Source organism: Urocitellus parryii, chromosome 6 (assembly GCF_045843805.1).
Source record: "Urocitellus parryii isolate mUroPar1 chromosome 6, mUroPar1.hap1, whole genome shotgun sequence".
Classification (NCBI taxonomy): domain Eukaryota; kingdom Metazoa; phylum Chordata; class Mammalia; order Rodentia; family Sciuridae; genus Urocitellus; species Urocitellus parryii.
The window spans coordinates 198,703,125-198,720,275 of NC_135536.1; the positions used below are offsets into that span (position 1 = coordinate 198,703,125).

Here is a 17,151-nt window from a genome sequence, read left to right on the forward strand (position 1 = left end):
AAGAATATAAAGGGGAATAAAAGTCAGGCTACAGACTGGAAGGAATTATTTGCAAATCATATGTCTGATAAAGAACCTGCATCTGAGATAAATAAAATTTAACACTAATACAGCACCAACTTTATTTTATTTTTACTTTCTTATTTATTCATTTGTACCAGGGATTGAACACAGGGGTGCTTTACCACTGAGACACATCCCCAGTCCTTTTTATTTTGAGACAGGGTCTTGCTAAATTGCCCAGGATGACCTGGAACTTGTGATCCTCCTGCCTCAGCCTTCCTGGATTTTTCCAAATGTTTCCTGGAGTACAGACATGCACCACCACACCTGACTCAGCACCCATTTTTTGTTGTTATTGGTTTTTTACACAGCATCCATTTTTAAAAATGGCAAAAGATTTGACTAGAAACTTCACCAAAGAAAAAATAAGGATGGGGCTGGAGTATGGTGGCGCACACCTGTAATTTCAGTGGCTTGGGAGGCTGAGTCAGGAGGATCAAGAGTTCAAAGCCAGGGCTGGGGATGTGGCTCAAGCGTAGCGCGCTCGCCTGGCATGCATGCAGCCTGGGTTCGATCTTCAGCACCACATACAAACAAAGATGTTGTGTCCACCGATAACTAAAAAATAACAATAAAATAGAATTTAAAAAAAAAAAAGAGTTCAAAGCCAGCCTCAGCAATGGCTAGGTGCTAAGAAATTCTGTGAGACCCTGTCTCTAAATAAAATACAACATAGGGCTGGGGATGTGGTTCAGTGGTTGAATGCGCCCCCAAGTTCAATCCCCGGTACCCTCCCCCCCCAAAAAAAACTTACATCTACTTGAAAACCTGTACACAATTTCTTATGACAGCATTAATCCTGTCAAAAGCTGAAAACAACCTAAAGGTCCTTCAGGAGGTGAGAGTACCACGAAAGAGAACACCAAGCAGCAGGAAAAAAACTATGGATTCGTCAACAACCTGGATAAATCTCTAAGGACCAGGTGGGTAGAAAAGACAACCCCATAGGAGGTGCCACAGGAGAGGACCCCAGGACTCCTATTAGGCAAGGCCACACAAATGCAGGGACAGGTGCACCCCACAGCAAACATGACCAAACAGGAGGTCCAGGGAGGCTTCCAGGGTGCTGTCTCTCTGTACTTTAATCACAGAATAGCTTCATGAATCTACTCATGAAACAATTTATCCAACTGTACACAAAAACCAGGATGCTGATTTACCACTTTAAAATCTTCTTAAGGGCTGAGGCTACGGCTATGGCTCAGTGGTAGAGTGCTCACCTAGCATGCATGAGGCACTGGATTCAATCCTCAGCACCCCATAAAACATAAAGATATTGTGTCCACCTAAAACTAAAAAATATTTTTAAAAACAATAAAATCTTCTTAAAACTGAAACTAGCAAAAGACATTTGCACCCTTGCATATATGGTCAACTGATTTCCAGCAAGGCTGCCAACACCATTTAATAGGGAATGGGGACACCTTTCAAACTGAGGTGTGGATGACTGTTCATCCACATTCGAAAGAATAAAAGCTGAATTCACACCACCTTACATTACACTCAAAAATTAGCTCGAAATGATCAAACCTAAGAGTAAAAAAATAAAACAATTAGAGGGAAACTCAGGGCAACATCTCCATGACACTGGATTTGGGGATGAAAAGCTCAGACAGCCAAAGAGAAAACAGGGTGGGGTACAACTCAGTGCTGGAGTGCTTGCCTAATATGTGGCACGCAGCAGGCCTCAGATCCTAGGTTCATCTCTGCTCCCACCAACAAAGTTACACAGAGTAACTAGGAGATATGCAACTGAAAGCAGGGACTTTGTTCAGATACTTATATACCAGTGTTTGTAACATAGCCCTCACAACAGCCAAAAGTAGAAACACCCAAACACACACAGGACCGAAGAAAAAGAAGACGGCATAGTTACTCAGCCTCAAAACCGAATGAAATTCCGATATCTACTAGTATATGGGTACTCTGAAAACGTTATACCAAATAAAGGAGCCAGATACAAAAGGATGAAAGAGCCAGAGCTCTTACCTAGCCAGCACAAGGCCCTGGGTGCAATCCCCAGCTACTGGGGTGGGGGTGGGGGACAGACATGGAATGCTTGGGTGTAAGTACAAAAACAAGATAAAAGTGCTAGTGTGCGGTTGGCCAGTATATCCCATTCCAAGATTTGACTTTCTTCTGGCAAATCAAAACTATTTTCCTTTGAAGCAGAGGTACAGTTGCACACCTATAATCCCAGCTACTTGGGAATCTGAGGCAAGAGGATGACAAGTTTGAGCCCATCCTAGGCAACACAGCAAACCCCGTCACAAAAAAACAAGCCAGGGATAATGGTTGATTGCAACTAGGAGGTTGAGGCAGGAGTCTCACAAGTTGGAGGCCAGTGTGGGCAACTTAACAAAACCCTGTCCCGAAATAAAAAATAAAAAGGGATGGATGTAGATTGGTTAGGTTCAATCCCTGGTACCCAAAACAAAACCAAAAAAAAAAAAAAAAAAAAAAGGAAATGCCACCGTGGAGAGCAGAGGGTATGACCACCGGTCCACAGGCATAATTCCTTTGATCCTCAGTGTTTTGAAACATTTTAATTAGTTCAAAACATGTGAAGTTTCCAGCTTCTTCAAAAGCTATCAGCAGTGAGCTCTGGAGGCATCCAGTGTCAGGTAGACAGGCACCAGCCAGCTGCTCACACCCAAAGGCAGTCAGTCCTGTGCTACCTGCCGCCACCTCCTTCCACAGCCCAGACACAGCAGTTATTCCAAGGCTGGGTCTGCATTTGGTTTTGCAAGTGCTCAAGGCAGGCACACAAATCCCTCAGGGATGTCTTCCCAAAGCCTTTAGAAACAAATTCTGAGCAGGGAGTTTGCTGATCTTGTTATAGGTAGTTTTTATTTAACGCAGCTCATTTTAACTGAGTAGGACAAAACAGTGTTTGAAGACTCAGCAACCATCGACTAGATGAACTAACAGCTACTAACCATGAGCCACACTGATTCAGTTCTCACCACTGGGTCTTTATGAATGGGGTTTCCACTGCCCGGTCCTGGAAGGTTCCTGGCCACACAGTCCCCACTGCTGGGTCCCCATGGTAGGTTCCTGGCCACACAGTCCCCACCGCTGGGTCCACACTGCTGAGCCCCCATGGTGGTTCCTGGTCACACAGTCCCCACTGCTGAGTCCCCATGGGTAGGTTCCTGGCCACACAGTCCCCACCGCTGGGTCCACACTGCTGAGTCCCCATGGGTAGGTTCCTGGTCACACAGTCCCCACTGCTGAGTCCCCATGGGTAGGTTCCTGGCCACACAGTCCCCACTGCTGGGTCCCCATGGCAGGTTCCTGGCCACACAGTCCCCACTGCTGGGTCCCCACGGTGGGTTCCTGGCCACACAGTCCGCACTGCTGGGTCCCCACGGTGGGTTCCTGGCCACACAGTCCCCACTGCTGGGTCCCCACGGTGGGTCCCTGACCACAGAGTCCCACCGCTGGGTCCCTTTGGTGGGGCTCCTGGCAGTGCAGTTCCCACTGGGTCCACATCAACGCGGTCCTAGCGACCCGTCTACGGCCACGGACTCGACTCCGCCGGTGGGTCTGGCCGATCGGGCCGGCGAGCGCGGTCCCTCCGCTGGGCCACTCACGTGGCTCCCACCATGGACTCATTCCTGTCAGCCCGTCCCCACCCGGAGGGTCTCGGCGTTCTCGTGGGTGAGGTTCTTCTTCGTAGCACGGAGCCCGCTCCCGCCCGGCCCCGCACCCAACCGCCCTCGCCCGTTTCCGCGACGGCAAGATGGAGGCCGGAAGCGCCGCCGCTTCACGCGCCCGACCGCCCGGCGCCCGCGCCCGCCCGCCTGACGCCGCCGCGCCGACGCCGCCGCCGCCGCCCTCGCGCGCCCGCCGCCCCTCCCCCGCTCCCCTCCCCCCGCCGTAACGTCCTGACGCTCCGCAGGGACCCCTGACTGGACGGCGGCGCGTGAGTGGCGCGAGAGGCCTCGCCGCGGGGGGGCGCGGAAGCGCCGGCGCCGCTTACCTGGGGCCACGCCGGCCTGCTCGGACGCCCGGCCGCGGCGACGACGGCGGCGAGAACTGCGGCGGCGGCGGCGGCCGGGGGCTTCTTTCCTTGTTGGGGATTCGGCGGCGGCGGCGGCGGCGGCAGTTCGGGCGCGCGCTTCCTAGTGACGCAGGCGACGGGGCCGCGCACGCACTACCCGGGCGGGCTCAGAGACTTATTTGGCGCTCGCCGCGGAGGCGGGAGGTGCTGTGAGAAAAGGCCCGGAGGGCCCTGACGCGCGTGCGCTGGCGGCCTGCTGTAGGTCCTAGCGTCGCTGGCTTCCCCTCCGCGGGCCCCCTCTGGCGCCATGTGCTGGGCGGACGCGTCAGGGGAAGACGGTCCGCGGGGGGACGGCGCCGGGAAGGCTGCCGTGTATGACGGGGACGCGGCAGCTCCCTCGCATCTGCGACCCAGCCCCAGGAGTGCGCCATGGAGGCCGCGACGCGCGCGGGGGTCCCGCCTTCGAGGCAGCGTGGGGCGGGGGGACTGGGTCCCGCCGCCTGGCGGCCCGGGCGGAGGGGAGCCTCGCCCGCACACCGCCCGCGTCGGACCCGCACATTTTCGGGTTTTGGGGTTTCTGCGTCTGCCGGCGCGAGAGGCGCTCACGGCCGGGAAGGTCGGGGGAGCGGGAGGTCTCCGCCAGCCGGTGAGCAGCCCCGGCGCCGCCCCTTCCCTTCTCCGCGACGGCAGGAGCGGTGCCCGCTGGGGAGGGAGGCGTCCCTCGGCGCCTGCGGGGCTCCTTCCCCGGCGCGGGCGGGCGCAGTGGCCCTGGGAGCAGATGACGCTCGCCCCGGGCATGAGGCCATGGCGCCTCCGTGCCCCGGGCTCTCTGGGGTCTGGGTGAGGCACGAAAGGCGGCAGGGTCCCCGAGGTGAATGAGAACAGGAAGCAGGAGAAGGGCTGCCGGGTGGGACGTGTCCAGCAGACTTAATTGCAGGACATCATCACCAGGAGAGGAGTGCTTCAGTCTGAGGAGTCCCGTCCACCTACTCGAGCCAGTGAAGGAAAGTCGTCAAAAATTAACGACCCTCAGCACCACATAAAAATAAGTAAATAAGATAAAGCTAACTGTGAATACATAATGTAGATATAAAAACATACATATGTTTAGAATTTGTAAGTATATATTGTAAATATATGTATTGTGTATGTGTTGAAAATATAGGCATGTTAAATTGTTGAACTTTTGTCCGTGCAGTTATTTTGGTTATTATCTGGTAATATTCCGTGTTTGTCGTTGTAGAAGTAAATGCCAATGAGATTAAAGGGGAGTGGTGGAAGTGGCCCTAAGAACAAGATCAGGCCTGCCTGCGGGGACAGACACAGATGGTGTTACAGCTGTTGACTTCATGCAATTTTGGCACCTGCTGCTGGACAGGCTAGGGAGCTGGGCCAGAGTGGGCATTGGCTCCCAGTCCCCCTGTTTATCACTCCGACCCACCTCAGCTTCCAGGGAGGCATCAGAGGGGAATAAGACCAGACCACTCTAGGATAAGGGTGAATTAGGTTCTGCTCTCTGTTCCATCCTGCCATGGAGCTGGACTTTTGTTTCCTACAAGGCCAGAAATGATCCTGTGGCAGAGGGGACTGAAAGTGCTCTTGGGATGGATTTATTTCATCAGCAGTGCCACCAAGTGCTCCTGCTTCAGAGTTCTAATCCTCAAGATGATGGCCATAGGAAGTGGGGTCTTTGGGACCACTGAGAGGCCATGTGCCCCTTCCCACACACAAGGACACCACACTGAGCCAACAGCAGACTTTTCCAGATAGCAGTTTCTGCTGGTGCCTTGGGCTTCAGCTTCCAGAACTGTGAGAAATTTGTTTATAAGCCAGCCATATGGGTATTTCTGCTGCAGCAGACTAAGCCAGTGTTAAGTGAGTGCCCCCCACCCCCAGATAGGGACTTGCTCCAAAAAAAGATGGGCCTTGGTGGAACAGGCATTAGAACTAGCCAGAAGGGTCTCACTGGCGGGAGCTAGAGCTCTGACTATGGGAGCACTAGTAAGTGCTGACTGCTGGATTATGGCCACAATACGGGGCATTGCCAGTCTGCCATGTGGATGTGAGTGGTCGCCAAGTAAGTGGGAAAATAGCACAATTCTTCCTGAATTCCAATTAAAAATAGCACGTGTGAGTTACTGGGTTCCATCCCCAATATTGGGGGGAAAAACAAGTCAATAAATGTAGAAGGAAGCAGTCACCTTTATTTGTGACAGGTATGAATCCACTGATAGTTGCTAAAGTTAAGTAGCAAAAGTTTGAGGTGAAATAGTGTTTGCATGGTTTCTGAATGTCTCCCCTAAAGTACTTATTTTCCTAGCTTTCTATTATTGCTCCAACAGATTGCTTCAAATTTAGTGGTTTAGCTGGGCACAGAAGTGCACATCTGTGATCCCAGCTGCTTGGGAGGCTGAGGAAGGAGGATCACAAGCTTAAGGCCAGCATTTTTTTTTTTTTTCTGGGCATTGAACCCAGGGCCTTGTGCACACAAGGAAAGCACTCTACCAATTGAGCTATATCCCCAGCCCTTAGGCCAGCTTTTTTGAGAGCTACACAGTTGTGGGTACAACAGAGCACCATGCTGCCCGCTTCTGCTCCTGACTCACTGCTGTTCGCTCACCAAGCAACAAATTAAGAAACTGTGCCACAGCCATGGCATTTAAAGACACCCATGGAATCAGAGATGGCAATTCACCAAATTAGAATTACCCTCACCAGCGGCAATGTGAAATCACTTGAGAAAGTGTGTGCTGACTTGATCAGAGGCTCAAAGGAGAAGCATCTCAAAGTGAGGGGACCTGTTTGCATGCCTACCAACACTTTGAGAAGCACCACAAGAAAAACACCTTGTGGTGAAGGCTCCAAGACAGGATTGTCTGCAGATGAGAATCCACAAGGACTCATTGATTTGCACAGCCCTTCTGCGATTGTTAAGCAGATTACTTCCACCAGCCAGGAGTGGAGGTGGAAGTCACCATTGCAGATGCCTAAGTCAACTGTTTTAATAAATTATTAGTTGTTAAAAACAAAAAAAGTGTAAGGCCAGCCTGGGCAACTTGATGAGATCCCATCTCAAAAATTATAGTTTTTAAAAAGTGCTGGGGGCGTGTGGCTCCATTGTAGAATACCCCTGAATTCAATTGCCAGCCAAAAATAAAAAGGGCTCAAAATATGAATTTATTTTTTTATTCCTCTGTAGGTGAGAAATGAAGTCCAACCTCAGGCTTGCTGGGCTGAAATCCAGGTACTGGCACAGCTAACGACTCCTGGGGGATCCAGAGGGGAATCCTTTCCTGCCTTTTGCACACCTGTCTCTCTCTCTCCCACTCTGAAGGACCCTCATGATGACATTAGGCCTGTGGGGATAATGCAGGAAGCACCTCTTACAATTGTAGACTGGCAGCTTCCATTCGCTTGTGAGACAAATCACAGATTCCATGGGTGAGGACGTGGGCATCTTGGGAACCATCATTCTGCCTTCCACAAGATTTAATAGCTACCAAGGGAAAACTAGTAATTTTAAAGTGGAGAAACCAGATCAGATCACCACCAATGAGACTTGCTGATCCCAGGAAACTGTGAGGTGATACACGGAAAGACACACCTCATTTCTCTGGTTCTCTTTGCCAGAAATGCACAACCCAGTCCAGTCATGAGAAACTGAGGAATAGTCAGCAAAGTAGCTAATGGGTACTCCTCAGAGCACAAGGTAGTAAAAGGAGGAAATGAACTGCCACAGGTTGAGGAGGCTGAGGAAACACCCAATGTGTGAGCTTCTGGCAACATTAATGGAAAAACATTCACAGTGGCTTTGGTTGGGTTTGTAGCACACCAGTGGCAACTTTCTGAGGCCCACAAGGGGACCCTCAGTCCAGGAGATGGCCACTGTCTCACAGAGGCCCTTATTCTACTTGCCACGAGACGATTAGCTTTTAGAACAATGGTGCACACCTTTCCCAGCACCTAGGAGGCTAAGGCAAGAGGACTGCTTCAGCCCAAAAGCTTGAGACCTGCCTGGGTAACTTGGAAAGACCTCAGTTCAAAAAGAAAAAAAAAAACAGATTTTGGTTTTGTGAGGGATTCTGGTAGTGGGAATTGAACTCTTGGCCTTGGCTAAGGCTTCAGTCTATCACTGGCTGCATCTCCAGCCTCCAGAAAGCAATGAGCACCTGAGCCAGGCACTTAGGGCTCAGGTTGATAAGATGGTAGAAACCCACAGGAAGTGTCAGCAGAGTGCCACAGCTGGAGGACTGGGGGCTATGGAGGGGAGTGAAGGCTCAGGTGGAGCGGCCTCATGGAGAGACAGTGACTTAAGTGCCCACTCCCTGTCCTGCAGTGCCCTCTGCATGATCAGGGTCAGGTTGCACTGATGGCTCAAGTCGTCCCATCTCTTATCCCACCCTCGCCGTGAGGCCCACTTGAGCTGGGAGAGATGAGGCTTCTTTGTTTTAAGCCACCCCCTGTGGTGCTTGTTCCAGATGCAGGACACTCTGAGTGGGCAGTCAGCCACTTCTAAACACACAGGTGTTTGTTCAATTAGTTTTAAGCTCACTCATGGATAAGACAGGTGCATGCTGCATTAGGTTTTGGCTACAAGATAGCTATTACCTGCCAGGGAAATCCAACCTTAGCTCCCTTTCCACTTCCCCTTCTCAGTCCCACAAAAGCCACACGTGGATACCACTGGTTCCAACCCTGGCTTGTTGCTCCCTCTGGAGGGCTTTCTGAGACAAGGGTGCCCCCATCTCTAGCTGGGCCCCGATGGATGACCACCTGCAGTCCTCCAAAGGTCTTCTGTCTGATAAAAGCCAAGGCCCCTGTAGGCTGCAACCTGGCTTCTGGGGCCCTAGCTCTGAGTTGTGAAAGAATTGTGTCATTGTCCTCATACTTCACACCAAGCAGGATCCTGCCCTCACACTTGGCTACTGGGTGGAGTTGTCATGGATAAGAAGGGGATGCAGCTGTGGCACATAGGCAGGTGACTATCCCCAAACAGCACCGGAGCATTGGGGGCTGCTGAAGAAGAGGGGACCCAACCTAGGAGGGTGTTGACAGAAGAGGCCTAGAACCAGGCTTCCAACCCTCTGGTGAGGAATCTTGAGGACAGATGTGGCATGGGGGCTGGCTTGGGAACCCTGACCCTGCCCTTCCAACATCTGAATCTGAAGACAGCTGGTCCTGAACCCCCCACCCTCATGTCCTGGCACCTACCCTCAGCCCTCGAAAAGGGCTCCCTGAGGACCTGTGGCTACTACTGTGTTCACACCTGGCCACACCTCCCTGGAGGGGAACCTAAAAGTCCAATGGCCAGGAGCATAATTGGACCAGAGCAGAGAGCAGAGAAAGACACTAAACTCCAAAGGGCTTTAAGGACTAGGTTCTTTCAGGGCATCTGTAAAGCCCAGAGGGATAGGGGCCGTGGCTTGGGATCTTTGAGTGCCTGCACTTCTGAGTGGGTGGAGACAGTATCCACACTGCCCACAACTCTCTAGATCACAACAGTCTGTTCGTGAGTACTTGGAGGAGAATGCTCATGCACCCAGCAGACTCAGGTCATGCCTACCCAACCCAGGACCCTATGCCATGACCACAGACTCCATGATTCACCTAGGGTGCCCACACCCTATGCCACCACATTAAAGAATGCTGCAGAACCTTCCCACCAGTTCCAAACAGCTATGCTGCACACAGGTTCCAGGGCTAGCTAAAGTGTCAGAGGGAGGGGGCTCCACAGACCCAGCCCAATTTTTTCCTCCTCTGCCATTTACTCCCTGTGGAACCTTCACCCATGGGAAGACAGGAAGATGTTCTTGCCTTGTCTGCTGGCAGAGGGGAGTTGGCACAAGGACATGCCTTCATGTGACCAGACAACCCAAAACAAGGACCCATGACACTGCCATTAGATTTATTAAGGTTGCCACCATATCCACTAAGGGAGCCACCGAGAGGGGACCTAATCACACCTGGTCCTGTATCTGAATTGAGGGACCATGTCTCACACCCTGGTGGCTCCTCCGGGGAGAGCCCATGGTCAGACGCACCATCAGGACTGGACAACTGGGAGTGCAGAGTGCGGAAAGAGAAGCATGAAGCTGGGGGTGCGGGGGCGGGGAGGGATGGATCAGGAACAAAAGTTGCATCTAGGCAGAGTTGAACAAAACAAAACAAAACAAGCAAACAAAAAAACTCGTTCTTGTCACCGCTGTGTCCAGTGCCCCTTAGCCCGACATCTCCTCCCGCTGCTCCTTGTTCCGGCGCACCTCCGCCGCATGCAGCTCCTGCGAAGACAAGAGGTACCCTTAAAGCGTGGCCTGAGAGGGAGCTGGCCCCCAGGGTCTTCTCTGACTCGGGGAAACAGAAATACTTTCAGGTATTTCTCAAGCAGGACAGTGTGTCACGGGAGACAAAAGCAACGGCGGGGCAGTGCGCTTTGGAAGCACCTAACAGACAGCCAGGGCGTGGTGCTTCGCAGTCCGGAGGGGCCCCTCAGCCCCGCCCTCCTGCGTGAGGACCCCAGCCCCGTCCCACTTCCCCGCCCTCCGTCATCTTGCCCCGCCCCCCCAACGGTGTGCGCACCTTCTCGCGCAGCCTCTCCCGCAGCGCCGCCAGGTGCGCCTCGCGGATCTCCTTGCTGAGCTCCATCTTGTAGTTGAGCTTCTCCTCCGCCAGGCGGCTGAAGTTGTTGTTCTCCTCCAGCGCCTTGTGCAGCACCTCGCGCTCGTGCTCGCGCCGCTCCGCCAGCTGCTTCAGCACCTGCGCCTCCTGTGTCTGCGCGGGGCCGGGCGCGTGAGCGGTGACCTCGGCCCCTCCGCGCCCCGGCCCACCTCCCTGGCGCTAGGCAGCCAGCCAAACCCTGAGTGGCTCCTCTGCCCCGGGCCTGCGGGTGCTGGACCGCGGGCGCCGTCCTGAGGACAGTCTGACCATCTCCAGGCCTGGGTCGGGCAGGGAGAAGGGGGTCACGGTTCTGCTGCAAAGGGCAGACTTTGTACCTCCTCTGCTCTCAGCTGACTGCCCCTACCCCGCGCCTTGTCCTACTGTCGTGTTGTTCATGGACACGTCCTAAGAGCTTGGGCCTACACTGTACCGCCCAGTTTGCCTGGGACTTTCCCGGCTTTGGCACTGAAAGTTACTGTTGGGGGACTGAAGTGGTTCACCCTTGTGCCCAGAACTGCCGCTCTATTCACTGGGCTGAGAGCATCTGAGCAAGACAAGCCCTGACCTGGGGTTGATCCCTCCCAAGCAACACTGCCTAGCCTTCCTGCTGGGAGAAAGACCATCTCCTGGTGACCCTGGGTGGGGTCTCCTTGGCAGACTGACTCCAGGCTCCCAAGGATAATTACATGCTTCTTGCCTTTTGATTGACTGCAGAGGGCTTCACCCCTGCACTAGCCACTTTTGGTAACCAGTAGACTTGGGTCCTGCTTAGCCTGGTCACTGTGCCTAAGATAGCCACTTCCCACTGGACAGCCAGTGGACTTGAGCTTTTGGGCTGCATTCCCAAACCAAGTCCTTCTCTCTGTTTCAGTCATAAAAGTGCCGGTGTAGGGGAAGGGATGGGGAAGGAACCTGGAGCCCACACCCATTTCTCTCAGGACCCCATTTAGCTCCCCTGACTGCTCCAACTGAGTGTTCTCAGATGTGAGGCCCTTCCTTCACACTCCCCTGCCCTGGATAAGACCCTTTTTGGATCATGAGTCCTCCAGGGCCCCAGATCTATGCCCTGACCAGGCAAGGCCCAGGGCAGCCTGTGCCGGGAGAGTTGCTTGCCTTCCTCCGCTCCTCAGCTGCCTCCAGTCGCTTCTGCAGCTCCTCCAGGGAGGCGTCCTTCCTCTTGGGGGGAGAGGAGAGCACAGGGCTCTCTGGGGACAGGTCAGAAGGGGACTTGAGGATGACCTCGAAGCTCTGGCCAGAGGCCCGCTTATCCAGCTGCTTTACCTCCATGTCTGCAGGGCAAGACCAGACAGGGCATCAAGAGGGCCGGCCAGAGGACGGGGGCAAGGTGAGGGGACTGTGTGGGGCAACATGCCAATCAGGGGCTGAGGGAAGGGGGAAGATGCTCATGCAAGACTCTCAGGCCTGGGCCCTTCTCCCAAAGCCACCCTCTGCAGAATCCAGCCATGCCAGGGTGCTTGAGAGTCCAGGGGAGGCAGGAAAGGCAAGGTGGGCAGGCCTGGCCCAGCAGGCCAACAACAACGTGGGCCCACTCACCCCCATACTGGTAGATGGTGTTGGGGTGAGGCTGTGAGTAGAAGCAGGAGCAGATGAGTGACAGCACGGACAGCTCCTTCATCTTCTCCTTGTAGGCTGTGGGCATGAGGCCATGGTGAGTGGTACCATCACTGCCCCACCCCTGAGTCTGCTGATCAGGGTCCCATTTTTCCCACCCTGTGAGACAGAGCTGTTCATCACACTATGTACCCACCTCTCTGACTTCCATCCCTCCTCTCCCCCTCCTGTCTCCAAGCTTGGACTCTGGTGGTATCTCCCAACACTGTTCTTTCTGTGCTTCTGTCTCTCAGTCTCTCCCCTCCTGGAGTCCTTTTCTCTCCGGGTGTTTCTGCCCGTCTCACTCTTCTGCATCACTCTTGGTCTCAGCCTTAATCTTTCTATATGTCCCTTTCTGCCTGCTCTGGTCTGAATGTCTGTGTCCTCCCAAAATTCACGTGCTGAAATCCTAAGGCAGTGTGCTGGTGTTAAGAATGGGGCTTTTGGAGGCTGTGTGTGGCTCAGTGGTAGAGCACTCGCCTAGCATGCATGGGGCAGTGGGTTTGATCCTCAGCACCACATAAATATAAAATGAATATACTGTGTCCACCTAAAACTAAAAAATAAATATTAAAAAAAAGAGTAGGGCTGTGGGGAGGTGAATAGGTCATGAGGGTGAAACTTTCCAGTGGGATTAGTACCCTTAGAGAACAGGACCCAGCGAGGGCCACCAGCCATTTTGGCAGGTAAGGTCGAAGTGAGGATGCATCTATGAGCCAGGAAGCAACCTCACCAGACACCAAATCTTCAGGAATCTTGAACTCCCAGCTTCCGGGACTGTTCTTGTTTAGAAGCCACCTAGTCTAAGGTGTTTTGTTATGCCCACCTGAACAGATGGGGCCACAGCCTGGGTCTCTGTTCACCCTTCTTTAAGATTCTGTCATTGTCTTTGTGCCTTTCTCTCACAGTGCATCCCTCCCATTTTCTTTCTGAGTATTTCTCTGTGATTATTTGTTGGTGTGTGGCTTTCTGCCCTTGATACTTCCCATCCCCCACTAGCTCCTGTTCCTCTCCCTCTCTCTCAGGCAGACAAAACCAACTACCGCCTCACTTTTTTTTTTTTTTTTTGTACTGGGAATTGAACCCATGGACATTTTGCCACTAAACTACATCCTCAGCCCCTTTTATTTTTTTCTGTTGAAACAGGGTTTTGCTAAGTGGCCTCGAACTTGTAATCCTCCTCTCTCAACCTCCCAAATATCTGGGATCACAGGAGTTGTGCCACAAAGCCTAGCCAAACCCCCACTCCCACGACTGGGACCAGCACCACAGCTCTCTCTCCTTCTTTCTCTTCTTTGTTTTTATCTTTTTTAGACATACTCTCACTATGTTGCCCAGGCTGGTGAAATCAAGGGACCCTCCTGCCTCAGCTTCCCTAGTAGCTGGGACTACAGGTGTGTGCCACCCTGCTTGAACTGTAAACTTTCTGAACTATAGACTTGGGTGAAGCCCTCAGATTTTCCTGTGTCTTTTCTATTCATCTTGAGGACAGTGTGGTCACCCTGAGATAAATCCACACCCTCAGCAGATACATACTGTCCACCCAGGTAGGGTTGGACAAGGACAGGAGGAGCTGTCCACTCAGCACCACAGCTCACCTCCTTTTTTTTTTTTTTTTTTTTTTAGGAATTCTTTTTTTTTTTAAAGAGGGGGAGAATTTTTAATATTTATTTATTTATTTATTTTAGTTTTTGGTGGACACAACATCTTTGTTTTTATGTGGTGCTGAGGATCGAACCTGGGCTGCACGCATGCCAGAGGAGCGCGCTACCGCTTGAGCCACATCCCCAGCCCCGCACAGCTCACCTTCTTGCCCTTCCAGATCAAGTGCCACCAACTAGTGTCCCTGCCATCTGACCAGAAAAGAAAATGAGCTAGTCAGGGCAACTGTGGCCCTGGCTCCTGTTGGGGGAAGGGAAACACATCCACTCTTAGAATGGAATAATTCAACTCTTTCAGGTCCTTTCACATGGTTTGAACTCCAGTGTGGGCCCACTATCTCAGTAATGCTCAACAATCCTGTAAGCACCCTATAGTCACCCAGTTCCACACAACTCCAGGACCCAGCTTGCTGGAGTGACGTGAGAATGTCAGAGTGTAGTCCTGGGTGTCTGTGCTCTTGCCCCCCACTCCAGTCTGGGAGGCTCTGCGGCCCATGCCTCACCCTTCCTGGCTGGAGAGACCCTCTCAGAAGAGGTGATCCAGCTTCCATACATGGTTATATATCAGCACCCCTCAAAGGAACAGACAAGAACTTGTATAACACTTAGATGGGCAAGAAACTTTTTTTAAAATTCTTCTTCTTCTTCTTCTTCTTTTTTTTTTTTTAGTTGTAGATGGACACAATTATTTATTTATTTTTATGTGATGCTAAGGATGGAACCCAGTGCTTCACACATGCTAGGCAAGTGCTCTACCATTGAGCCCCAAGAAATTTTTTTTCCTAGTCCTGGGGATTGAACCTGGGGCCTCTTACATGCTAGGCAAATGCTCTGCCACTGAGACATATCCCCACACCTTTAAAAAAATTTTATTTTGAGGAAGGGTCTCATTAAATTGCCCAGTCTCATCTTGAACTCGTGATCCTCCTGCTTCAGTATTAGTGGACAAGAAACTTTCTGATCAAACTTCACACATGATAATTTTTAAAAAATACTTTTAGTTGTAGATGGACACAATACCTTTTTGTTTGTTTGGTTGGTTTTTAATGTGGTGCTGGGGATTGAACCCAGTGCCTCATCATGCTAGGCAAGTGCTCTACAACTCCACAAACCCAGTCCCATGGTAATGTTTTAAAAATGAGCTGATACGAAATTGGGAGGATTGTGAATGTGGAAATAGGACACAGGCAGGTGTTTGGACCTGTGTATTCAGAGCTGGAAGGTTTAAAGATCATGTCTCCCTTAGATTGGGAAACAGAAGCCTTGAGAGGTTAGGTGGTCAGTCTCAGAGTTGCGTAAGGAGCTAAATATAAGGCAGAATCTACAAAAGCCATGAGCACCATGGTGTCTGGAAGATGCCAAGCCTTCCAAAGTAAGGCTCACACGTGTGGCCAGGACTCAGGGCAGATTGGAACAGTTTGTTGGCCATGGGAAGGACAGAGTTGGCCTCGGGTGTCCTGGGAGAGTACAGTTCTGAGCTTAGCTGTCCCAGTATCTCTGCAGGGCAAGAATGGATGAAGCCCAGATGGACAAGATTCCCAGACAGGGTTGGGGATACATTTGATCAGTGACACACAAGCCCCCTCCTCTACTGGGCCTGAGGGGCGGAGTCAGGGCGGGGCACTAGGTGGGCGGAGTTTGTGCCTGGGGCCTGGTGAGCGCGTGGGAGAAAACCCAGCTAGACGGTAGACCACAGTGATCCGACCCCAGGGTGGAGGGAAGAGCAGGAGAGGGAGTGGGGGCCTGCTGTCTGTCATCGCTGGCATCAAGAAAGAAAGACGAAGCTGGTCTAGGGCAGTTGAACAGGGCAGAGGGTCCGGGTGTGTGTGTGTGTGTGTGTGTGTGTGTGTGTGTGTGTGTGTGGTCCTCGAGGGTCACCCCTCATCCAATGTCCGTATGTGTCTGCCCCTCCGCCAGAGCTCCGCACTTATGGCTGGCCGTGGGTGGGGACTGCTTTCGAGGGCTGTAGGTCTGCAGAGCACCGCGGAGGTAGGGAGGGAGAGGCAGACCCGCCCCCCAAACCCCCGCCAATCCTGGGAAGATTGGGAAATGGCAGCAGCCCTTCCCCCACCATCCGAAGCCCGTGGCGCAAAGGGTGGTGGCTTATTCCGGCCAGAGAAGCTTGCCCTGGCGTCGCCGTCGCCGAAGGGTGGTCTCCGAGCCCGCAAAGTCCCGGAGTGGGGGGTGGCGACGCGTGGGGCGGGTGCGGCTCTCTTGCTCCGGGCTCCAGCTGGTCCGGGCCTCCTGCAGCGCCCCCGCCAGCGCCCCTTAGACGCAGTGACAGCCCCGGGGCCGCTGGGGAGGGCCCCACTCGCTCTCCCATCCCCCGCGAAAGCGCGGTTGAACCGATATCTAAGGTCCTGGCGCCTCAGGTGACCCTCCTCCACACAGCACTGGCACCTTCACCCAGGGACAAGAATCGGTGCCCGAACTCCTGGTGGAACCACCCTGCGGCAGACGCCCGACCTGCCCCCCGGCACCCGAAGGAACGTCGCGACCCTGGCCAGACACCGCCACCCTCCCAGCCCGAGGCGCGGCCCCTGCGGCTTCTGCAGCCTCCGGGCGGTCGCTGCAGTCCGGGCCCTGGGGCGCTCAGGCAGGTCCGGCCAGCCTCGCAACGGCCACCAGCCCCAGCCTCAGGCCAGACCCGCCGCAGCCCCCGGAAACCCGAGGCCCTGCCGCCTACCGGACATGGTGCTGGCCATGGTGCTGGTGGCGACGGGCGGCGGAGGCCAGAGAGACGCAGGCGGCGGCTGGAGCTGCAGTCGGCGAATGCTGCAGTGCTAGGGAGGGGAGGGAGCGAGGCGAGGGCGGGCGCGGCGGGAGGGGGTGGGAGGGGGAGGGAGGAGGGAGCGAGCGAGGGGGGAGAGCGAGGGAGGGGGAGAGAGAGGGAGGGGGAGAGAGAGGGAAGGAAGGAAGGAAGGAAGGAAGGAGGGAGGGAGGCGATGGGGAGTGCAAGCCAGTGCCTAGGCAGGGGCTGCCGCCGTCATAGCGGGAGCACCCAGGGATAAAAGCAGAGGAGAAGCCCGTGCTCCACCCTCCCACAGCCGCTGACTGCCATTCCTCCAGACTTGGCTTTGTGCTGGCTTCAGGGTGTGTAGAAATAAGCCCCCATACCCACTCAGAGCTCTTGAAAGAAGCTGCTGGAGACTGGGA

At 53.6% G+C, this 17,151-nt stretch overlaps 2 protein-coding genes and 1 pseudogene across 5 annotated transcripts in view; 1 reads left to right on the top strand and 2 right to left on the bottom strand.

Moving 5' to 3' along the window:
• The window catches only part of Gmeb2 (glucocorticoid modulatory element binding protein 2), a 27,932-nt gene extending 22,709 nt beyond the window's left edge, over positions 1-5,223 (bottom strand). The window contains exon 1 of one of the 4 annotated variants that reach the window (XM_026413471.2): positions 4,049-5,223. Coding sequence is in view for 2 of the 4 variants with exons in the window: in XM_026413469.2 (XP_026269254.1) it covers positions 3,003-3,167 (165 nt within the window). In the remaining 2 variants the exon portion in view is untranslated. Of the gene's footprint in view, positions 1-3,002; positions 3,785-4,048 lie in introns of those variants that run through there. The other 3 variants (XM_026413472.2, XM_026413470.2, XM_026413469.2) reach the window with 3 other exon arrangements.
• Positions 4,874-7,060, top strand: LOC113200168 (small ribosomal subunit protein uS10 pseudogene; annotated as a pseudogene).
• Positions 7,061-10,053: 2,993 nt separating this feature from the next.
• Stmn3 (stathmin 3) lies at positions 10,054-16,753 on the bottom strand. The gene is made up of 5 exons (XM_026413473.1): positions 16,682-16,753; positions 12,278-12,373; positions 11,837-12,012; positions 10,646-10,837; positions 10,054-10,347 (listed from the first exon to the last, which is right to left on the bottom strand). The coding sequence occupies exons 1-5, from the start codon at positions 16,698-16,700 to the stop codon at positions 10,288-10,290; spliced, it is 543 nt and encodes a 180-aa protein (XP_026269258.1). The 5' UTR covers positions 16,701-16,753; the 3' UTR covers positions 10,054-10,287.
• Between the last annotated feature and the right edge of the window lie 398 nt (positions 16,754-17,151).

Coding starts and splice junctions, on each gene's coding strand:
- Stmn3 (XM_026413473.1), bottom strand. Junction 12,013..12,277: donor CACCATCTACCAGTATGGGG/GTGAGTGGGCCC, acceptor CTTGCCCTGCAG/ACATGGAGGTAAAGCAGCTG. Junction 10,348..10,645: donor GGGAGAGGCTGCGCGAGAAG/GTGCGCACACCG, acceptor TTGTCTTCGCAG/GAGCTGCATGCGGCGGAGGT.